We start from the raw sequence: 25299 nt of genomic DNA, 5'->3' as shown, positions 1-25299 counted from the left end.
AACCATTATTTTTGTATTTTTTGCTGTAATTCAAGCAATTGTAACGATATTCATTCAAAAAACTGTTCAAATTCAATTTTCAATAAGAAATCGTTGTCACGGATTTTGTATCTTGAAGAAAAAAACATGCGATTTTTTCGGTACACTTTTGAATGAATTTTTTTCTGGACAAATTTTTGACCGAATTCAGCTTAATTACCTATAAAATACTCATTAAAAGTGATTTCATCTCGATTGATCAATAAATAAAAATGTACCTCGATTTTTAATACCATTTTCAAAATCGACGTTTCTCGACCCGAGAAGCACATTTTGAGTATTTTTTCACTATTTTTAAATATGACCACTGAAACCATTATTTTTGTACTTTTTGCTTTAAATAAAGCAAATGTAACGATATTCATTCAAAAAACTGTTTAAATTCAATTTTCAATAAGAAATCGTCGTCACGGATTTTGTATCTTGAAGAAAAAAAACATGCGATTTTTTCGGTACACTTTTGAATGCATTTTTTTCTGGACAAATTTTTGACCGAATTCAGCTTAATTACCTATAAAATACTCATTAAAAGTGATTTCATCTCGATTGATCAATAAATAAAAATGTACCTCGATTTTTAATACCATTTTCAAAATCGACGTTTCTCGACCAGAGAAGCACATTTTGAGTATTTTTTCACTATTTTCAAATATAACCACTGAAACCATTATTTTTGTATTTTTTGCTGTAATTCAAGCAATTGTAACGATATTCATTCAAAAAACTGTTCAAATTCAATTTTCAATAAGAAATCGTTGTCACGGATTTTGTATCTTGAAGAAAAAAACATGCGATTTTTTCGGTACACTTTTGAATGAATTTTTTTCTGGACAAATTTTTGACCGAATTCAGCTTAATTACCTATAAAATACTCATTAAAAGTGATTTCATCTCGATTGATCAATAAATAAAAATGTACCTCGATTTTTAATACCATTTTCAAAATCGACGTTTCTCGACCCGAGAAGCACATTTTGAGTATTTTTTCACTATTTTTAAATATGACCACTGAAACCATTATTTTTGTACTTTTTGCTTTAAATAAAGCAAATGTAACGATATTCATTCAAAAAACTGTTTAAATTCAATTTTCAATAAGAAATCGTCGTCACGGATTTTGTATCTTGAAGAAAAAAAACATGCGATTTTTTCGGTACACTTTTGAATGCATTTTTTTCTGGACAAATTTTTGACCGAATTCAGCTTAATTACCTATAAAATACTCATTAAAAGTGATTTCATCTCGATTGATCAATAAATAAAAATGTACCTCGATTTTTAATACCATTTTCAAAATCGACGTTTCTCGACCAGAGAAGCACATTTTGAGTATTTTTTCACTATTTTCAAATATAACCACTGAAACCATTATTTTTGTATTTTTTGCTGTAATTCAAGCAATTGTAACGATATTCATTCAAAAAACTGTTCAAATTCAATTTTCAATAAGAAATCGTTGTCACGGATTTTGTATCTTGAAGAAAAAAACATGCGATTTTTTCGGTACACTTTTGAATGAATTTTTTTCTGGACAAATTTTTGACCGAATTCAGCTTAATTACCTATAAAATACTCATTAAAAGTGATTTCATCTCGATTGATCAATAAATAAAAATGTACCTCGATTTTTAATACCATTTTCAAAATCGACGTTTCTCGACCCGAGAAGCACATTTTGAGTATTTTTTCACTATTTTTAAATATGACCACTGAAACCATTATTTTTGTACTTTTTGCTTTAAATAAAGCAAATGTAACGATATTCATTCAAAAAACTGTTTAAATTCAATTTTCAATAAGAAATCGTCGTCACGGATTTTGTATCTTGAAGAAAAAAAACATGCGATTTTTTCGGTACACTTTTGAATGCATTTTTTTCTGGACAAATTTTTGACCGAATTCAGCTTAATTACCTATAAAATACTCATTAAAAGTGATTTCATCTCGATTGATCAATAAATAAAAATGTACCTCGATTTTTAATACCATTTTCAAAATCGACGTTTCTCGACCAGAGAAGCACATTTTGAGTATTTTTTCACTATTTTCAAATATAACCACTGAAACCATTATTTTTGTATTTTTTGCTGTAATTCAAGCAATTGTAACGATATTCATTCAAAAAACTGTTCAAATTCAATTTTCAATAAGAAATCGTTGTCACGGATTTTGTATCTTGAAGAAAAAAACATGCGATTTTTTCGGTACACTTTTGAATGAATTTTTTTCTGGACAAATTTTTGACCGAATTCAGCTTAATTTCCTATTAAATACTCATTAAAAGTGATTTCATCTCGATTGATCAATAAATAAAAATGTACCTCGATTTTTAATACCATTTTCAAAATCGACGTTTCTCGACCCGAGAAGCACATTTTGAGTATTTTTTCACTATTTTCAAATATAACCACTGAAACCATTATTTTTGTATCTTTTGCTGTAATTCAAGCAATTGTAACGATATTCATTCAAAAAACTGTTCAAATTCAATTTTCAATAAGAAATCGTTGTCACGGATTTTGTATCTTGAAGAAAAAAACATGCGATTTTTTCGGTACACTTTTGAATGAATTTTTTTCTGGACAAATTTTTGACCGAATTCAGCTTAATTACCTATAAAATACTCATTAAAAGTGATTTCATCTCGATTGATCAATAAATAAAAATGTACCTCGATTTTTAATACCATTTTCAAAATCGACGTTTCTCGACCCGAGAAGCACATTTTGAGTATTTTTTCACTATTTTTAAATATGACCACTGAAACCATTATTTTTGTACTTTTTGCTTTAAATAAAGCAAATGTAACGATATTCATTCAAAAAACTGTTTAAATTCAATTTTCAATAGAAATCGTCGGCACGGATTTTGTATCTTGAAGAAAAAAAACATGCGATTTTTTCGGTACACTTTTGAATGCATTTTTTTCTGGACAAATTTTTGACCGAATTCAGCTTAATTACCTATAAAATACTCATTAAAAGTGATTTCATCTCGATTGATCAATAAATAAAAATGTACCTCGATTTTTAATACCATTTTCAAAATCGACGTTTCTCGACCAGAGAAGCACATTTTGAGTATTTTTTCACTATTTTCAAATATGACCACTGAAACCATTATTTTTGTACTTTTTGCTTTAATTCAAGCAAATGTAACGATATTCATTCAAAAAACTGTTTAAATTCGATTTTCAATAAGAAATCGTTGTCACGGATTTTGTATCTTGAAGAAAAAAACATGCGATTTTTTCGGTACACTTTTGAATGAATTTTTTTCTGGACAAATTTTTGACCGAATTCAGCTTAATTACCTATAAAATACTCATTAAAAGTGATTTCATCTCGATTGATCAATAAATAAAAATGTACCTCGATTTTTAATACCATTTTCAAAATCGACGTTTCTCGACCCGAGAAGCACATTTTGAGTATTTTTTCACTATTTTTAAATATGACCACTGAAACCATTATTTTTGTACTTTTTGCTTTAAATAAAGCAAATGTAACGATATTCATTCAAAAAACTGTTTAAATTCAATTTTCAATAAGAAATCGTCGTCACGGATTTTGTATCTTGAAGAAAAAAAACATGCGATTTTTTCGGTACACTTTTGAATGCATTTTTTTCTGGACAAATTTTTGACCGAATTCAGCTTAATTACCTATAAAATACTCATTAAAAGTGATTTCATCTCGATTGATCAATAAATAAAAATGTACCTCGATTTTTAATACCATTTTCAAAATCGACGTTTCTCGACCAGAGAAGCACATTTTGAGTATTTTTTCACTATTTTCAAATATAACCACTGAAACCATTATTTTTGTATTTTTTGCTGTAATTCAAGCAATTGTAACGATATTCATTCAAAAAACTGTTCAAATTCAATTTTCAATAAGAAATCGTTGTCACGGATTTTGTATCTTGAAGAAAAAAACATGCGATTTTTTCGGTACACTTTTGAATGAATTTTTTTCTGGACAAATTTTTGACCGAATTCAGCTTAATTTCCTATTAAATACTCATTAAAAGTGATTTCATCTCGATTGATCAATAAATAAAAATGTACCTCGATTTTTAATACCATTTTCAAAATCGACGTTTCTCGACCCGAGAAGCACATTTTGAGTATTTTTTCACTATTTTCAAATATAACCACTGAAACCATTATTTTTGTATCTTTTGCTGTAATTCAAGCAATTGTAACGATATTCATTCAAAAAACTGTTCAAATTCAATTTTCAATAAGAAATCGTTGTCACGGATTTTGTATCTTGAAGAAAAAAACATGCGATTTTTTCGGTACACTTTTGAATGAATTTTTTTCTGGACAAATTTTTGACCGAATTCAGCTTAATTACCTATAAAATACTCATTAAAAGTGATTTCATCTCGATTGATCAATAAATAAAAATGTACCTCGATTTTTAATACCATTTTCAAAATCGACGTTTCTCGACCCGAGAAGCACATTTTGAGTATTTTTTCACTATTTTCAAATATAACCACTGAAACCATTATTTTTGTATCTTTTGCTGTAATTCAAGCAATTGTAACGATATTCATTCAAAAAACTGTTCAAATTCAATTTTCAATAAGAAATCGTTGTCACGGATTTTGTATCTTGAAGAAAAAAACATGCGATTTTTTCGGTACACTTTTGAATGAATTTTTTTCTGGACAAATTTTTGACCGAATTCAGCTTAATTACCTATAAAATACTCATTAAAAGTGATTTCATCTCGATTGATCAATAAATAAAAATGTACCTCGATTTTTAATACCATTTTCAAAATCGACGTTTCTCGACCCGAGAAGCACATTTTGAGTATTTTTTCACTATTTTTAAATATGACCACTGAAACCATTATTTTTGTACTTTTTGCTTTAAATAAAGCAAATGTAACGATATTCATTCAAAAAACTGTTTAAATTCAATTTTCAATAGAAATCGTCGGCACGGATTTTGTATCTTGAAGAAAAAAAACATGCGATTTTTTCGGTACACTTTTGAATGCATTTTTTTCTGGACAAATTTTTGACCGAATTCAGCTTAATTACCTATAAAATACTCATTAAAAGTGATTTCATCTCGATTGATCAATAAATAAAAATGTACCTCGATTTTTAATACCATTTTCAAAATCGACGTTTCTCGACCAGAGAAGCACATTTTGAGTATTTTTTCACTATTTTCAAATATGACCACTGAAACCATTATTTTTGTACTTTTTGCTTTAATTCAAGCAAATGTAACGATATTCATTCAAAAAACTGTTTAAATTCGATTTTCAATAAGAAATCGTTGTCACGGATTTTGTATCTTGAAGAAAAAAACATGCGATTTTTTCGGTACACTTTTGAATGAATTTTTTTCTGGACAAATTTTTGACCGAATTCAGCTTAATTACCTATAAAATACTCATTAAAAGTGATTTCATCTCGATTGATCAATAAATAAAAATGTACCTCGATTTTTAATACCATTTTCAAAATCGACGTTTCTCGACCCGAGAAGCACATTTTGAGTATTTTTTCACTATTTTTAAATATGACCACTGAAACCATTATTTTTGTACTTTTTGCTTTAAATAAAGCAAATGTAACGATATTCATTCAAAAAACTGTTTAAATTCAATTTTCAATAAGAAATCGTCGTCACGGATTTTGTATCTTGAAGAAAAAAAACATGCGATTTTTTCGGTACACTTTTGAATGCATTTTTTTCTGGACAAATTTTTGACCGAATTCAGCTTAATTACCTATAAAATACTCATTAAAAGTGATTTCATCTCGATTGATCAATAAATAAAAATGTACCTCGATTTTTAATACCATTTTCAAAATCGACGTTTCTCGACCAGAGAAGCACATTTTGAGTATTTTTTCACTATTTTCAAATATAACCACTGAAACCATTATTTTTGTATTTTTTGCTGTAATTCAAGCAATTGTAACGATATTCATTCAAAAAACTGTTCAAATTCAATTTTCAATAAGAAATCGTTGTCACGGATTTTGTATCTTGAAGAAAAAAACATGCGATTTTTTCGGTACACTTTTGAATGAATTTTTTTCTGGACAAATTTTTGACCGAATTCAGCTTAATTTCCTATTAAATACTCATTAAAAGTGATTTCATCTCGATTGATCAATAAATAAAAATGTACCTCGATTTTTAATACCATTTTCAAAATCGACGTTTCTCGACCCGAGAAGCACATTTTGAGTATTTTTTCACTATTTTCAAATATAACCACTGAAACCATTATTTTTGTATCTTTTGCTGTAATTCAAGCAATTGTAACGATATTCATTCAAAAAACTGTTCAAATTCAATTTTCAATAAGAAATCGTTGTCACGGATTTTGTATCTTGAAGAAAAAAACATGCGATTTTTTCGGTACACTTTTGAATGAATTTTTTTCTGGACAAATTTTTGACCGAATTCAGCTTAATTACCTATAAAATACTCATTAAAAGTGATTTCATCTCGATTGATCAATAAATAAAAATGTACCTCGATTTTTAATACCATTTTCAAAATCGACGTTTCTCGACCCGAGAAGCACATTTTGAGTATTTTTTCACTATTTTTAAATATGACCACTGAAACCATTATTTTTGTACTTTTTGCTTTAAATAAAGCAAATGTAACGATATTCATTCAAAAAACTGTTTAAATTCAATTTTCAATAGAAATCGTCGGCACGGATTTTGTATCTTGAAGAAAAAAAACATGCGATTTTTTCGGTACACTTTTGAATGCATTTTTTTCTGGACAAATTTTTGACCGAATTCAGCTTAATTACCTATAAAATACTCATTAAAAGTGATTTCATCTCGATTGATCAATAAATAAAAATGTACCTCGATTTTTAATACCATTTTCAAAATCGACGTTTCTCGACCAGAGAAGCACATTTTGAGTATTTTTTCACTATTTTCAAATATGACCACTGAAACCATTATTTTTGTACTTTTTGCTTTAATTCAAGCAAATGTAACGATATTCATTCAAAAAACTGTTTAAATTCGATTTTCAATAAGAAATCGTTGTCACGGATTTTGTATCTTGAAGAAAAAAACATGCGATTTTTTCGGTACACTTTTGAATGAATTTTTTTCTGGACAAATTTTTGACCGAATTCAGCTTAATTACCTATAAAATACTCATTAAAAGTGATTTCATCTCGATTGATCAATAAATAAAAATGTACCTCGATTTTTAATACCATTTTCAAAATCGACGTTTCTCGACCCGAGAAGCACATTTTGAGTATTTTTTCACTATTTTTAAATATGACCACTGAAACCATTATTTTTGTACTTTTTGCTTTAAATAAAGCAAATGTAACGATATTCATTCAAAAAACTGTTTAAATTCAATTTTCAATAAGAAATCGTCGTCACGGATTTTGTATCTTGAAGAAAAAAAACATGCGATTTTTTCGGTACACTTTTGAATGCATTTTTTTCTGGACAAATTTTTGACCGAATTCAGCTTAATTACCTATAAAATACTCATTAAAAGTGATTTCATCTCGATTGATCAATAAATAAAAATGTACCTCGATTTTTAATACCATTTTCAAAATCGACGTTTCTCGACCCGAGAAGCACATTTTGAGTATTTTTTCACTATTTTTAAATATGACCACTGAAACCATTATTTTTGTACTTTTTGCTTTAAATAAAGCAAATGTAACGATATTCATTCAAAAAACTGTTTAAATTCAATTTTCAATAAGAAATCGTCGTCACGGATTTTGTATCTTGAAGAAAAAAAACATGCGATTTTTTCGGTACACTTTTGAATGCATTTTTTTCTGGACAAATTTTTGACCGAATTCAGCTTAATTACCTATAAAATACTCATTAAAAGTGATTTCATCTCGATTGATCAATAAATAAAAATGTACCTCGATTTTTAATACCATTTTCAAAATCGACGTTTCTCGACCAGAGAAGCACATTTTGAGTATTTTTTCACTATTTTCAAATATAACCACTGAAACCATTATTTTTGTATTTTTTGCTGTAATTCAAGCAATTGTAACGATATTCATTCAAAAAACTGTTCAAATTCAATTTTCAATAAGAAATCGTTGTCACGGATTTTGTATCTTGAAGAAAAAAACATGCGATTTTTTCGGTACACTTTTGAATGAATTTTTTTCTGGACAAATTTTTGACCGAATTCAGCTTAATTTCCTATTAAATACTCATTAAAAGTGATTTCATCTCGATTGATCAATAAATAAAAATGTACCTCGATTTTTAATACCATTTTCAAAATCGACGTTTCTCGACCCGAGAAGCACATTTTGAGTATTTTTTCACTATTTTCAAATATAACCACTGAAACCATTATTTTTGTATCTTTTGCTGTAATTCAAGCAATTGTAACGATATTCATTCAAAAAACTGTTCAAATTCAATTTTCAATAAGAAATCGTTGTCACGGATTTTGTATCTTGAAGAAAAAAACATGCGATTTTTTCGGTACACTTTTGAATGAATTTTTTTCTGCACAGATTTTTGACCGAATTCAGCTTAATTACCTATAAAATACTCATTAAAAGTGATTTCATCTCGATTGATCAATAAATAAAAATGTACCTCGATTTTTAATACCATTTTCAAAATCGACGTTTCTCGACCCGAGAAGCACATTTTGAGTATTTTTTCACTATTTTTAAATATGACCACTGAAACCATTATTTTTGTACTTTTTGCTTTAAATAAAGCAAATGTAACGATATTCATTCAAAAAACTGTTTAAATTCAATTTTCAATAGAAATCGTCGGCACGGATTTTGTATCTTGAAGAAAAAAAACATGCGATTTTTTCGGTACACTTTTGAATGCATTTTTTTCTGGACAAATTTTTGACCGAATTCAGCTTAATTACCTATAAAATACTCATTAAAAGTGATTTCATCTCGATTGATCAATAAATAAAAATGTACCTCGATTTTTAATACCATTTTCAAAATCGACGTTTCTCGACCAGAGAAGCACATTTTGAGTATTTTTTCACTATTTTCAAATATGACCACTGAAACCATTATTTTTGTACTTTTTGCTTTAATTCAAGCAAATGTAACGATATTCATTCAAAAAACTGTTTAAATTCGATTTTCAATAAGAAATCGTTGTCACGGATTTTGTATCTTGAAGAAAAAAACATGCGATTTTTTCGGTACACTTTTGAATGAATTTTTTTCTGGACAAATTTTTGACCGAATTCAGCTTAATTACCTATAAAATACTCATTAAAAGTGATTTCATCTCGATTGATCAATAAATAAAAATGTACCTCGATTTTTAATACCATTTTCAAAATCGACGTTTCTCGACCCGAGAAGCACATTTTGAGTATTTTTTCACTATTTTTAAATATGACCACTGAAACCATTATTTTTGTACTTTTTGCTTTAAATAAAGCAAATGTAACGATATTCATTCAAAAAACTGTTTAAATTCAATTTTCAATAAGAAATCGTCGTCACGGATTTTGTATCTTGAAGAAAAAAAACATGCGATTTTTTCGGTACACTTTTGAATGCATTTTTTTCTGGACAAATTTTTGACCGAATTCAGCTTAATTACCTATAAAATACTCATTAAAAGTGATTTCATCTCGATTGATCAATAAATAAAAATGTACCTCGATTTTTAATACCATTTTCAAAATCGACGTTTCTCGACCCGAGAAGCACATTTTGAGTATTTTTTCACTATTTTTAAATATGACCACTGAAACCATTATTTTTGTACTTTTTGCTTTAAATAAAGCAAATGTAACGATATTCATTCAAAAAACTGTTTAAATTCAATTTTCAATAAGAAATCGTCGTCACGGATTTTGTATCTTGAAGAAAAAAAACATGCGATTTTTTCGGTACACTTTTGAATGCATTTTTTTCTGGACAAATTTTTGACCGAATTCAGCTTAATTACCTATAAAATACTCATTAAAAGTGATTTCATCTCGATTGATCAATAAATAAAAATGTACCTCGATTTTTAATACCATTTTCAAAATCGACGTTTCTCGACCAGAGAAGCACATTTTGAGTATTTTTTCACTATTTTCAAATATAACCACTGAAACCATTATTTTTGTATTTTTTGCTGTAATTCAAGCAATTGTAACGATATTCATTCAAAAAACTGTTCAAATTCAATTTTCAATAAGAAATCGTTGTCACGGATTTTGTATCTTGAAGAAAAAAACATGCGATTTTTTCGGTACACTTTTGAATGAATTTTTTTCTGGACAAATTTTTGACCGAATTCAGCTTAATTTCCTATTAAATACTCATTAAAAGTGATTTCATCTCGATTGATCAATAAATAAAAATGTACCTCGATTTTTAATACCATTTTCAAAATCGACGTTTCTCGACCAGAGAAGCACATTTTGAGTATTTTTTCACTATTTTCAAATATGACCACTGAAACCATTATTTTTGTACTTTTTGCTTTAATTCAAGCAAATGTAACGATATTCATTCAAAAAACTGTTTAAATTCGATTTTCAATAAGAAATCGTTGTCACGGATTTTGTATCTTGAAGAAAAAAACATGCGATTTTTTCGGTACACTTTTGAATGAATTTTTTTCTGGACAAATTTTTGACCGAATTCAGCTTAATTACCTATAAAATACTCATTAAAAGTGATTTCATCTCGATTGATCAATAAATAAAAATGTACCTCGATTTTTAATACCATTTTCAAAATCGACGTTTCTCGACCAGAGAAGCACATTTTGAGTATTTTTTCACTATTTTCAAATATGACCACTGAAACCATTATTTTTGTACTTTTTGCTTTATTACAAGCAAATGTAACGATATTCATTCAAAAAACTGTTTAAATTCGATTTTCAATAAGAAATCGTTGTCACGGATTTTGTATCTTGAAGAAAAAAAACATGCGATTTTTTCGGTACACTTTTGAATGAATTTTTTTCTGGACAAATTTTTGACCGAATTCAGCTTAATTACCTATAAAATACTCATTAAAAGTGATTTCATCTCGATTGATCAATAAATAAAAATGTACCTCGATTTTTAATACCATTTTCAAAATCGACGTTTCTCGACCCGAGAAGCACATTTTGAGTATTTTTTCACTATTTTCAAATATGACCACTGAAACCATTATTTTTGTACTTTTTGCTTTAATTCAAGCAAATGTAACGATATTCATTCAAAAAACTGTTTAAATTCGATTTTCAATAAGAAATCGTTGTCACGGATTTTGTATCTTGAAGAAAAAAAACATGCGATTTTTTCGGTACACTTTTGAATGAATTTTTTTCTGGACAAATTTTTGACCGAATTCAGCTTAATTACCTATAAAATACTCATTAAAAGTGATTTCATCTCGATTGATCAATAAATAAAAATGTACCTCGATTTTTAATACCATTTTCAAAATCGACGTTTCTCGACCCGAGAAGCACATTTTGAGTATTTTTTCACTATTTTTAAATATGACCACTGAAACCATTATTTTTGTACTTTTTGCTTTAAATAAAGCAAATGTAACGATATTCATTCAAAAAACTGTTTAAATTCAATTTTCAATAAGAAATCGTCGTCACGGATTTTGTATCTTGAAGAAAAAAAACATGCGATTTTTTCGGTACACTTTTGAATGCATTTTTTTCTGGACAAATTTTTGACCGAATTCAGCTTAATTACCTATAAAATACTCATTAAAAGTGATTTCATCTCGATTGATCAATAAATAAAAATGTACCTCGATTTTTAATACCATTTTCAAAATCGACGTTTCTCGACCAGAGAAGCACATTTTGAGTATTGTTTCACTATTTTCAAATATGACCACTGAAACCATTATTTTTGTACTTTTTGCTTTAATTCAAGCAAATGTAACGATATTCATTCAAAAAACTGTTTAAATTCAATTTTCAATAAGAAATCGTTGTCACGGATTTTGTATCTTGAAGGAAAAAAACATGCGATTTTTTCGGTACACTTTTGAATGAATTTTTTTCTGGACAAATTTTTGACCGAATTCAGCTTAATTACCTATAAAATACTCATTAAAAGTGATTTCATCTCGTTTGATCAATAAATAAACATGTACCTCGATTTTTAATACCATTTTCAAAATCGACGTTTCTCGACCAGAGAAGCACATTTTGAGTATTGTTTCACTATTTTCAAATATGACCACTGAAACCATTATTTTTGTACTTTTTGCTTTAATTCAAGCAAATGTAACGATATTCATTCAAAAAACTGTTTAAATTCGATTTTCAATAAGAAATCGTTGTCACGGATTTTGTATCTTGAAGAAAAAAAACATGCGATTTTTTCGGTACACTTTTGAATGAATTTTTTTCTGGACAAATATTTGACCGAATTCAGCTTAATTATCTATAAAATACTCATTAAAAGTGATTTCATCTCGATTGATCAATAAATAAAAATGTACCTCGATTTTTAATACCATTTTCAAAATCGACGTTTCTCGACCAGAGAAGCACATTTTGAGTATTTTTTCACTATTTTCAAATATAACCACTGAAACCATTATTTTTGTGTTTTTTGCTGTAATTCAAGCAAATGTAACGATATTCATTCAAAAAACTGTTCAAATTCAATTTTCAATAAGAAATCGTTGTCACGGATTTTGTATCTTGAAGAAAAAAAACATGCGATTTTTTCGGTACACTTTTGAATGAATTTTTTTCTGGACAAATTTTTGACCGAATTCAGCTTAATTACCTATAAAATACTCATTAAAAGTGATTTCATCTCGATTGATCAATAAATAAAAATGTACCTCAATTTTTAATACCATTTTCAAAATCGACGTTTCTCGACCCGAGAAGCACATTTTGAGTATTTTTTCACTATTTTCAAATATGACCACTGAAACCATTATTTTTGTACTTTTTGCTTTAATTCAAGCAAATGTAACGATATTCATTCAAAAAACTGTTTAAATTCGATTTTCAATAAGAAATCGTTGTCACGGATTTTGTATCTTGAAGAAAAAAAACATGCGATTTTTTCGGTACACTTTTGAATGAATTTTTTTCTGGACAAATTTATGACCGAATTCAGCTTAATTACCTATAAAATACTCATTAAAAGTGATTTCATCTCGATTGATCAATAAATAAACATGTACCTCGATTTTTAATACCATTTTCAAAATCGACGTTTCTCGACCAGAGAAGCACATTTTGAGTATTGTTTCACTATTTTCAAATATGACCACTGAAACCATTATTTTTGTACTTTTTGCTTTAATTCAAGCAAATGTAACGATATTCGTTCAAAAAACTGTTTAAATTCGATTTTCAATAAGAAATCGTTGTCACGGATTTTGTATCTTGAAGAAAAAAAACATGCTTCTTTTTTAAAATTTCTGTAAATTTCTATTGTCAATTCATTACCAAAATAGTATGTATATATATATGTAAATTTTTTTGGAGCTGTAAGGCTGTTTTAGCCCTAGCTCGTCACTTAAAAGGAACAAAAAAAAAAAATGCGATTTTTTCGGTACACTTTTGAATGAATTTTTTTCTGGACAAATATTTGACCGAATTCAGCTTAATTACCTATAAAATACTCATTAAAAGTGATTTCATCTCGATTGATCAATAAATAAAAATGTACCTCGATTTTTAATACCATTTTCAAAATCGACGTTTCTCGACCAGAGAAGCACATTTTGAGTATTTTTTCACTATTTTCAAATATAACCACTGAAACCATTATTTTTGTGTTTTTTGCTGTAATTCAAGCAAATGTAACGATATTCATTCAAAAAACTGTTCAAATTCAATTTTCAATAAGAAATCGTTGTCACGGATTTTGTATCTTGAAGAAAAAAAACATGCGATTTTTTCGGTACACTTTTGAATGAATTTTTTTCTGGACAAATTTTTGACCGAATTCAGCTTAATTACCTATAAAATACTCATTAAAAGTGATTTCATCTCGATTGATCAATAAATAAACATGTACCTCGATTTTTAATACCATTTTCAAAATCGACGTTTCTCGACCAGAGAAGCACATTTTGAGTATTGTTTCACTATTTTCAAATATGACCACTGAAACCATTATTTTTGTACTTTTTGCTTTAATTCAAGCAAATGTAACGATATTCATTCAAAAAACTGTTTAAATTCGATTTTCAATAAGAAATCGTTGTCACGGATTTTGTATCTTTAAGAAAAAAAACATGCTTCTTTTTTAAAATTTCTGTAAATTTCTATTGTCAATTCATTACCAAAATAGTATGTATATATATATATGTAAATTTTTTTGGAGCTGTAAGGCTGTTTTAGCCCTAGCTCGTCACTTAAAAGGAACAAAAAAAAAAATGCGATTTTTTCGGTACACTTTTGAATGAATTTTTTTCTGGACAAATATTTGACCGAATTCAGCTTAATTACCTATAAAATACTCATTAAAAGTGATTTCATCTCGATTGATCAATAAATAAAAATGTACCTCGATTTTTAATACCATTTTCAAAATCGACGTTTCTCGACCAGAGTAGCACATTTTGAGTATTTTTTCACTATTTTCAAATATAACCACTGAAACCATTATTTTTGTGTTTTTTGCTGTAATTCAAGCAAATGTAACGATATTCATTCAAAAAACTGTTCAAATTCAATTTTCAATAAGAAATCGTTGTCACGGATTTTGTATCTTGAAGAAAAAAAACATGCGATTTTTTCGGTACACTTTTGAATGAATTTTTTTCTGGACAAATTTTTGACCGAATTCAGCTTAATTACCTATAAAATACTCATTAAAAGTGATTTCATCTCGATTGATCAATAAATAAACATGTACCTCGATTTTTAATACCATTTTCAAAATCGACGTTTCTCGACCAGAGAAGCACATTTTGAGTATTGTTTCACTATTTTCAAATATGACCACTGAAACCATTATTTTTGTACTTTTTGCTTTAATTCAAGCAAATGTAACGATATTCATTCAAAAAACTGTTAAATTCGATTTTCAATAAGAAATCGTTGTCACGGATTTTGTATCTTGAAGAAAAAAAACATGCGATTTTTTCGGTACACTTTTGAATGAATTTTTTTCTGGACAAATTTTTGACCGAATTCAGCTTAATTACCTATAAAATACTCATTAAAAGTGATTTCATCTCGATTGATCAATAAATAAAAATGTACCTCAATTTTTAATACCATTTTCAAAATCGACGTTTCTCGACCCGAGAAGCACATTTTGAGTATTTTTTCACTATTTTCAAATATGACCACTGAAACCATTATTTTTGTACTTTTTGCTTTAATTCAAGCAAATGTAACGATATTCATTCAAAAAACTGTTTAAATTCGATTTTCAATAAGAAATCGTTGTCACGGATTTTGTATCTTGAAGAAAAAAAACATGCCATTTTTTCGGTACACTTTAGAATGAATTTTTTTCTGGACAAATTTTTGACCGAATTCATCTTAATTTCCTATAAAATACTCATTAAAAGTGATTTCATCTCGATTGATCAATAAATAAACATGTACCTCGATTTTTAATACCATTTTCAAAATCGACGTTTCTCGACCAGAGAAGCACATTTTGAGTATTGTTTCACTATTTTCAAATATGACCACTGAAACCATTATTTTTGTACTTTTTGCTTTAATTCAAGCAAATGTAACGATATTCATTCAAAAAACTGTTAAATTCGATTTTCAATAAGAAATCGTTGTCACGGATTTTGTATCTTGAAGAAAAAAAACATGCGATTTTTTCGGTACACTTTTGAATGAATTTTTTTCTGGACAAATTTTTGACCGAATTCAGCTTAATTACCTATAAAATACTCATTAAAAGTGATTTCATCTCGATTGATCAATAAATAAAAATGTACCTCAATTTTTAATACCATTTTCAAAATCGACGTTTCTCGACCCGAGAAGCACATTTTGAGTATTTTTTCACTATTTTCAAATATGACCACTGAAACCATTATTTTTGTACTTTTTGCTTTAATTCAAGCAAATGTAACGATATTCATTCAAAAAACTGTTTAAATTCGATTTTCAATAAGAAATCGTTGTCACGGATTTTGTATCTTGAAGAAAAAAAACATGCGATTTTTTCGGTACACTTTTGAATGAATTTTTTTCTGGACAAATTTTTGACCGAATTCAGCTTAATTACCTATAAAATACTCATTAAAAGTGATTTCATCTCGATTGATCAATAAATAAAAATGTACCTCAATTTTTAATACCATTTTCAAAATCGACGTTTCTCGACCCGAGAAGCACATTTTGAGTATTTTTTCACTATTTTCAAATATGACCACTGAAACCATTATTTTTGTACTTTTTGCTTTAATTCAAGCAAATGTAACGATATTCATTCAAAAAACTGTTTAAATTCGATTTTCAATAAGAAATCGTTGTCACGGATTTTGTATCTTGAAGAAAAAAAACATGCGATTTTTTCGGTACACTTTTGAATGAATTTTTTTCTGGACAAATTTATGACCGAATTCAGCTTAATTACCTATAAAATACTCATTAAAAGTGATTTCATCTCGATTGATCAATAAATAAACATGTACCTCGATTTTTAATACCATTTTCAAAATCGACGTTTCTCGACCAGAGAAGCACATTTTGAGTATTGTTTCACTATTTTCAAATATGACCACTGAAACCATTATTTTTGTACTTTTTGCTTTAATTCAAGCAAATGTAACGATATTCATTCAAAAAACTGTTAAATTCGATTTTCAATAAGAAATCGTTGTCACGGATTTTGTATCTTGAAGAAAAAAAACATGCGATTTTTTCGGTACACTTTTGAATGAATTTTTTTCTGGACAAATTTTTGACCGAATTCAGCTTAATTACCTATAAAATACTCATTAAAAGTGATTTCATCTCGATTGATCAATAAATAAAAATGTACCTCAATTTTTAATACCATTTTCAAAATCGACGTTTCTCGACCCGAGAAGCACATTTTGAGTATTTTTTCACTATTTTCAAATATGACCACTGAAACCATTATTTTTGTACTTTTTGCTTTAATTCAAGCAAATGTAACGATATTCATTCAAAAAACTGTTTAAATTCGATTTTCAATAAGAAATCGTTGTCACGGATTTTGTATCTTGAAGAAAAAAAACATGCGATTTTTTCGGTACACTTTTGAATGAATTTTTTTCTGGACAAATTTTTGACCGAATTCAGCTTAATTACCTATAAAATACTCATTAAAAGTGATTTCATCTCGATTGATCAATAAATAAAAATGTACCTCAATTTTTAATACCATTTTCAAAATCGACGTTTCTCGACCCGAGAAGCACATTTTGAGTATTTTTTCACTATTTTCAAATATGACCACTGAAACCATTATTTTTGTACTTTTTGCTTTAATTCAAGCAAATGTAACGATATTCATTCAAAAAACTGTTTAAATTCGATTTTCAATAAGAAATCGTTGTCACGGATTTTGTATCTTGAAGAAAAAAAACATGCGATTTTTTCGGTACACTTTTGAATGAATTTTTTTCTGGACAAATTTATGACCGAATTCAGCTTAATTACCTATAAAATACTCATTAAAAGTGATTTCATCTCGATTGATCAATAAATAAACATGTACCTCGATTTTTAATACCATTTTCAAAATCGACGTTTCTCGACCAGAGAAGCACATTTTGAGTATTGTTTCACTATTTTCAAATATGACCACTGAAACCATTATTTTTGTACTTTTTGCTTTAATTCAAGCAAATGTAACGATATTCATTCAAAAAACTGTTTAAATTCGATTTTCAATAAGAAATCGTTGTCACGGATTTTGTATCTTGAAGAAAAAAAACATGCTTCTTTTTTAAAATTTCTGTAAATTTCTATTGTCAATTCATTACCAAAATAGTATGTATATATATATATGTAAATTTTTTTGGAGCTGTAAGGCTGTTTTAGCCCTAGCTCGTCACTTAAAAGGAACAAAAAAAAAATGCGATTTTTTCGGTACACTTTTGAATGAATTTTTTTCTGGACAAATATTTGACCGAATTCAGCTTAATTACCTATAAAATACTCATTAAAAGTGATTTCATCTCGATTGATCAATAAATAAAAATGTACCTCGATTTTTAATACCATTTTCAAAATCGACGTTTCTCGACCAGAGAAGCACATTTTGAGTATTTTTTCACTATTTTCAAATATAACCACTGAAACCATTATTTTTGTGTTTTTTGCTGTAATTCAAGCAAATGTAACGATATTCATTCAAAAAACTGTTCAAATTCAATTTTCAATAAGAAATCGTTGTCACGGATTTTGTATCTTGAAGAAAAAAAACATGCGATTTTTTCGGTACACTTTTGAATGAATTTTTTTCTGGACAAATTTTTGACCGAATTCAGCTTAATTACCTATAAAATACTCATTAAAAGTGATTTCATCTCGATTGATCAATAAATAAACATGTACCTCGATTTTTAATACCATTTTCAAAATCGACGTTTCTCGACCAGAGAAGGACATTTTGAGTATTGTTTCACTATTTTCAAATATGACCACTGAAACCATTATTTTTGTACTTTTTGCTTTAATTCAAGCAAATGTAACGATATTCATTCAAAAAACTGTTAAATTCGATTTTCAATAAGAAATCGTTGTCACGGATTTTGTATCTTGAAGAAAAAAAACATGCGATTTTTTCGGTACACTTTTGAATGAATTTTTTTCTGGACAAATTTTTGACCGAATTCAGCTTAATTACCTATAAAATACTCATTAAAAGTGATTTCATCTCGATTGATCAATGAATAAAAATGTACCTCAATTTTTAATACCATTTTCAAAATCGACGTTTCTCGACCCGAGAAGCACATTTTGAGTATTTTTTCACTATTTTCAAATATGACCACTGAAACCATTATTTTTGTACTTTTTGCTTTAATTCAAGCAAATGTAACGATATTCATTCAAAAAACTGTTTAAATTCGATTTTCAATAAGAAATCGTTGTCACGGATTTTGTATCTTGAAGAAAAAAAACATGCCATTTTTTCGGTACACTTTTGAATGAATTTTTTTCTGGACAAATTTTTGACCGAATTCATCTTAATTACCTATAAAATACTCATTAAAAGTGATTTCATCTCGATTGATCAATAAATAAACATGTACCTCGATTTTTAATACCATTTTCAAAATCGACGTTTCTCGACCAGAGAAGCACATTTTGAGTATTGTTTCACTATTTTCAAATATGACCACTGAAACCTTTATTTTTGTACTTTTTGCTTTAATTCAAGCAAATGTAACGATATTCATTCAAAAAACTGTTAAATTCGATTTTCAATAAGAAATCGTTGTCACGGATTTTGTATCTTGAAGAAAAAAAACATGCGATTTTTTCGGTACACTTTTGAATGAATTTTTTTCTGGACAAATTTTTGACCGAATTCAGCTTAATTACCTATAAAATACTCATTAAAAGTGATTTCATCTCGATTGATCAATAAGTAAAAATGTACCTCAATTTTTAATACCATTTTCAAAATCGACGTTTCTCGACCCGAGAAGCACATTTTGAGTATTTTTTCACTATTTTCAAATATGACCACTGAAACCATTATTTTTGTACTTTTTGCTTTAATTCAAGCAAATGTAACGATATTCATTCAAAAAACTGTTTAAATTCGATTTTCAATAAGAAATCGTTGTCACGGATTTTGTATCTTGAAGAAAAAAAAACATGCGATTTTTCGGTACACTTTTGAATGAATTTTTTTCTGGACAAATTTTTGACCGAATTCATCTTAATTACCTATAAAATACTCATTAAAAGTGATTTCATCTCGATTGATCAATAAATAAAAATGTACCTCGATTTTTAATACCATTTTCAAAATCGACGTTTCTCGACCAGAGAAGCACATTTTGAGTATTGTTTCACTATTTTCAATATAACCACTGAAACCATTATTTTTGTACTTTTTGCTTTAATTCAAGCAAATGTAACGATATTCATTCAAAAAACTGTTTAAATTCGATTTTCAATAAGAAATCGTTGTCACGGATTTTGTATCTTGAAGAAAAAAAACATGCGATTTTTTCGGTACACTTTTGAATGCATTTTTTTCTGGACAAATTTTTGACCGAATTCAGCTTAATTACCTATAAAATACTCATTAAAAGTGATTTCATCTCGATTGATCAAAAAATAAAAATGTACCTCGATTTTTAATACCATTTTCAAAATCGACGTTTCTCGACCAGAGAAGCACATTTTGAGTATTGTTTCACTATTTTCAAATATGACCACTGAAACCATTATTTTTGTATTTTTTGCTTTAATTCAAGCAAATGTAACGATATTCATTCAAAAAACTGTTTAAATTCAATTTTCAATTAGAAATCGTTGTCACGGATTTTGTATCTTGAAGAAAAAAACATGCGATTTTTTCGGTACACTTTTGAATGCATTTTTTTCTGGACAAATTTTTGACCAAATTCAGCTTAATTACCTATAAAATACTCATTAAAAGTGATTTCATCTCGATTGATCACTAAATAAAAATGTACCTCGATTTTTAATACCATTTTCAAAATCGACGTTTCTCGACCAGAGAAGCACATTTTGAGTACTGTTTCACTATTTTCAAATATGACCACTGAAACCATTATTTTTGTATTTTTTGCTTTAATTCAAGCAAATGTAACGATATTCATTCAAAAAACTGTTTAAATTCAATTTTCAATAAGAAATCGTTGTCACGGATATTGTATCTTGAAGAAAAAAAACATGCGATTTTTTCGGTACACTTTGAATGCATTTTTTTCTGGACAAATGTTTGACCGTATTCAGCTTAATTACCTACAAAATATTCAATAAAAGTGATTTCATCTCGATTGATCAATAAATAAAAATGTACCTCGATTTTTAATACCATTTTCAAAATCGACGTTTCTCGACCAGAAAAGCACATTTTTCGAATTTTTTCACAATTTTCAAATATACCACTGAAACCATTATTTTTGTATTTTTTGCTGTAATTCAAGCAAATGTAACGATATTCATTCAAAAAACTGTTCAAATTCAATTTTCAATAAGAAATCGATGTCACGGATTTTGTATCTCGAAGAAAAAAAAACATGCGACTTTTTCGGTACACTTTTGAATGCATTTTTTTCTGGACAAATTTTTGACCGAATTCAGCTTAATTACCAGTCTTTTTAAATCTAGTTCAAGTCAGTTTTGCTTGAATTTCAGGTGATATTGTGTTATATAATTTTATTCCCGTATAAAATATAGACGTGAATTTTTTTGAAGTGTTACATTTAGGTAAATCTAATAGCTCTAGTGATCTAGTATGTCTATTTTTCCACTTCATTTTTAGTAGGCTATTTTCCCTCCTAATGTTTGTATATATGAAACATAAGCTATTATACTGTATTGTTATTGTTGAAGGGGGTGGCGCGTCGCCGCGCCGAGCACCGATACCAAGGGTATATTGTGCGCCCCGAGCTTGTTAGACTACGAAGAGTCCTGTCGCCTCGATGAATCGGAGAATCCGATTGGCCGAGACAGTAGAGAACTGGTCAGGTTCCATAGTATGCATGTCGAAATGCTCGAACCTCATGACCGCGAGGTAGTCGCAGCTACAGAGGATATGGGAGGAGGTTTCCTCTACCTCCCGGCAGAACCTACAGAGCGGGTCATCAACGATGCCCAATAAGTGCAGGTGTCTATTCAGCCGGCAGTGTCCAGTGAGGAGACTGGTGAGCAGCCTAATTTTGTTTTTGGTGAGGGCAAGCAGTTCCTTTGCCCTAGTGATAGAAGGACCCGGGACAAACTCCTTGGCCTGTCTCTGTCCATCCATGTCAAGCCAGAGCTGCAGTTGAAGTGCAGACATCCGGCAGTGAATCCTATGGCGAATGATGCCATGGGGGATGGGAACCGCAGGCTCTGGTCCGAAGAACTTCGCCTCAGCCCCCCTTTTGGCATACATATCAGCCCTCTCATTGCCCAGGTATCCGCAGTGCCCTGGCACCCACAGCAATTGAACCTTGTTGCGGGCAGCCAAAGAACCCAGCAGATCCAGACAGCTGAGCACCAGTCTGGAATCGACAAGGCACCGATTCAGCGCCTTGAGGGCGGCCTGACTATCCGAATAGATCTGAATCGTCCGTCCGCGATAGTTTTTCTTGTTGCAGAAATCCGCGCATAAACAAATGGCCATGATTTCCGCCTGGAAAACGCTGGCATAGTTGCCAAGGCTCTCGTTAAAAACAAACTTCTTGGTCAAGCAGTAGACCCCGGCACCAACTCCAGAGTCCGTCTTAGAGCCGTCCGTGAACCAGACGGACTCCCCCCCAGTCTCGAGGACTGGAGTTGTCTCCCAATCAGCACGACTGGGAAAGTGCACGCTGAAGGGCTTGTCGAACTGGTATGATATAACAGATTTATCTGAGACCATCACGAGTGATGGCACAGTACTGCTGTACTCACTGAAAAGCTTGGTGTGACTGAAGTCCCAATGCTTGGGCTTCCTCCAGCCGAGGTTGTTGAGCCTACAGGCTCCCATAATAGCTTCCTCCTCAATAAAGCGGTGAAGAGGAAGCATATTGAGAAGGATTTCCAGAGAAGCTGTGGGGGCTGTTCTCATGGACCCCGTGATACCGATGCACGCCAGCCTTTGAAGCTTGCGTAGTTCATCTTGGGCTGTTTTAAGGCGAACCCTGGGCCACCAGACAAGAGCTCCATAGGAAACCACTGGCCTGATGATCCTGGTATAAATCCAGTTTACAGCGCTAGGGCTTAAGCCCCAGGACTTGCTGACTGAACTTCTTAAACGCCAAAATAAAATTTCGGCCTTCTTGATACTCAGATCAAGGTGGGACTTCCAAGTAAGCTTGGCATCGAAAGTCACGCCAAGGTATTTGACCTCGGAGGACTTCTTTAAAACCTGTCCAAAGAAGGAAATATCGTTGAATAGGTCATTAGTCCTTTTCCGAGTAAACGGTACAAGGACAGTCTTGTTGGGATTGACGGTTAGGTTAACACCCCTACACCAATCCTCAACATCATGCAAGACAGATTTCATCAGTGCAGCGATAGTTGTAGGGAACCTCCCTGTAACAATCACTGCGATGTCATCCGCATAGCCAAAACAGTGACATTCCCTCTCCCCGAGTCGACCCAGCAGCTCATCCACCACCAGGCACCAAAGAAGAGGGGAAAGAACCCCTCCCTGAGGACAGCCACGGTCGGTGGAGGTCTCCAAGGTTTCCCCGAGAAGAGACGCCGTCACCCTGCAATACGTGAGCATGGATTTTATCCAACGACACAAAGTGTCGTCAATACCAAACCGCTCCGCAGCGCGAAGGATGACTTCACTAGAGACCCTATCAAAGGCACCCTCAATATCAAGGAAGATGGCCAAAGACATCTCCTTGAACTCGATGGCCCTGTCAAGGCAGTTCAAAATGCCATGAAGCGCCGTCTCTGTGGACTTGCCTTTCTGATAGGCAAACTGAAAAGTGGACAGGGGTGTGTGGGATAGAACACCATCCCGTAGATACCTGTCCACCAATTTCTCTAAAGTCTTTAGGAAGAAAGAGGTAAGACAGATAGGTCTGAATGCCTTAGCCTCAAGATAGCTCGTCTTCCCAGGTTTGGAAATAAAGATAACCTTCGAGCGCTTCCAGAAATCTGGAATATGCGCCAGAGCAATGCAGGCTCTAAATATCCTGCACAGATAAGGGCCAATGGCGTCTATGCCTTCCTGGAGGAGGGCGGGAAAGACGCCATCTGGGCCAGGAGACTTGTAGGGCTGAAACGAGTTTACAGCCCACTGAAGTCTAGAGTATGTAACTACCTTATTGGCGATGCCCCAGTCCGCCCTGTGCGCTCTCCGAAAGTGCACGGGGGGAGCGCTGGTGCCTGTGAGGTCAAAGGCCTTGGAGTCCGGGAAGTGTACCTTAAGCATATGCTTAAGGGTATCAGTGCCTGACTTGGTAAACTCACCATCTGCCACCTTGATGGTGCTGAGCTGGTGAGTGTTATCATGAGCCAGGATCTTCATGATTTTGGCAGTAGCGGGGGCATCAGAGATGCTACCGCAAAAGTCCCTCCAGGAGTTCCTCTTGGCCTCCCGGATGGCTTTATTATACTTATTGAGGGTCTGTCTATAAATAGTCCAGTCCCCAGTCCTCTTAGCCCTATTAAAGAGTTTCCGAGTGAGCTTGCGAAGCTTGCCAAGTTCCGTATTCCACCAAGGAACGAGCCTTGGCCGGCTGGCAAGCTTCGCTGGACAGTTGTGGTGGTAGGAATCGATAATGGCTTGTTGCATGAGATCAACTGCCGAATCAAATTCCAGCACCGAGGAAAGCTTTGGAGCATTACCTCTGAGAAGGAGGCGAAGTTCCTCCCTGTAGCCGGACCAGTCGGTCCGACGGGGGTTACGCAGTTCCGTCTTAACCGAAGTTGACTTGACCGCAACCGAGAAGCAGATGTGCCTATGATCCGAAAGAGACGGTTCATTAGACACATGCCAGTTGGAAACCGACAGACTGATATTGTCTGTGGCCAGGGTGACATCAATGACCTCTTTTCTGTTAGAAGTATCGAAGGTTGGCTCATTGTGCCTGTTGAGAATATTCAGGTTCGTACCGACCAGATATTCAAGCAACGTCTGTTGCAGTCACTGCTGCCCCACGTGACATGGTGGGCATTGGCATCACAGCCCAAAATGAGCCTGTCCCCCTGCCTCTCACAGCGGTCGACAAGAGCGACAACCTCCTGTGGTGGAGGGGAACCCGGGCATCATGGGTTGGTGGTTCGAGCCCACCCGGGAGAGGTGTTGTGGGGTCTCAGATGTAGCGTAAAAAGTCAAAACTTTTCCACAATTCGTGACAACCATTACATTTCTAAGCTTGCGTGGCTAAATGTTTAGCGCGTTCGGCTGTTAACCAATAGGTTGGTGGTTCGAGCCCACCCGGGAGCGGTGTTAAGGGATCTTAAATGTAACGTAAAAAGTCAGAGTTTTTCCACAATACCTGACGAATATTTAATTGTTGGGCTTCCGTGGCGCAATGGTTAGCGCGTTCGGTTGTTAACCGAAAGGTTGGTGGTTCGAGCGCACCCTGGAGCGGTGTTGTGTAGTCTCAAATGTAACGTAAAAAGAAAAGTTTTTCCACAATACCTGACGAACATTTAATTTTT

The 25299-nt window shown here is 31.2% G+C and overlaps 1 protein-coding gene across 1 annotated transcript; it reads right to left on the bottom strand.

The window, feature by feature from the left end:
* Positions 1-22945: 22945 nt before the first annotated feature.
* Positions 22946-24901, bottom strand: LOC149704139 (uncharacterized). Its single transcript, XM_089867188.1, has 3 exons — positions 24852-24901; positions 24103-24722; positions 22946-23041 (listed from the first exon to the last, which is right to left on the bottom strand). The coding sequence occupies exons 1-3, from the start codon at positions 24899-24901 to the stop codon at positions 22965-22967; spliced, it is 747 nt and encodes a 248-aa protein (XP_089723314.1). The 3' UTR covers positions 22946-22964.
* Between the last annotated feature and the right edge of the window lie 398 nt (positions 24902-25299).

The sequence above is a fragment of the Phalangium opilio genome, unplaced genomic scaffold (genome assembly GCF_054372755.1).
Source record: "Phalangium opilio isolate 3A_F unplaced genomic scaffold, DU_Popi_V2 ptg000017l_1, whole genome shotgun sequence".
In the NCBI taxonomy this organism is placed as follows: Eukaryota; Metazoa; Arthropoda; class Arachnida; order Opiliones; family Phalangiidae; genus Phalangium; species Phalangium opilio.
The sequence above is the reverse complement of the archived record's forward strand: the minus strand, read 5'-3'. Positions and strand labels throughout refer to the sequence as shown.

Bases quoted from the DNA above. Each gene is read 5' to 3' on its own strand.
- LOC149704139 (XM_089867188.1), bottom strand. From the start codon at position 24,901: ATGCCCGGGTTCCCCTCCACCACAGGAGGTTGTCGCTCTTGTCGACCG. The intron at 24,723-24,851 runs GTGAGAGGCAGG...TATTCTCAACAG, and splicing joins TGTCGCTCTTGTCGACCGCT to GCACAATGAGCCAACCTTCG. The intron at 23,042-24,102 runs GTGAGTTTACCA...TTCTTTGGACAG, and splicing joins CACCATCAAGGTGGCAGATG to GTTTTAAAGAAGTCCTCCGA.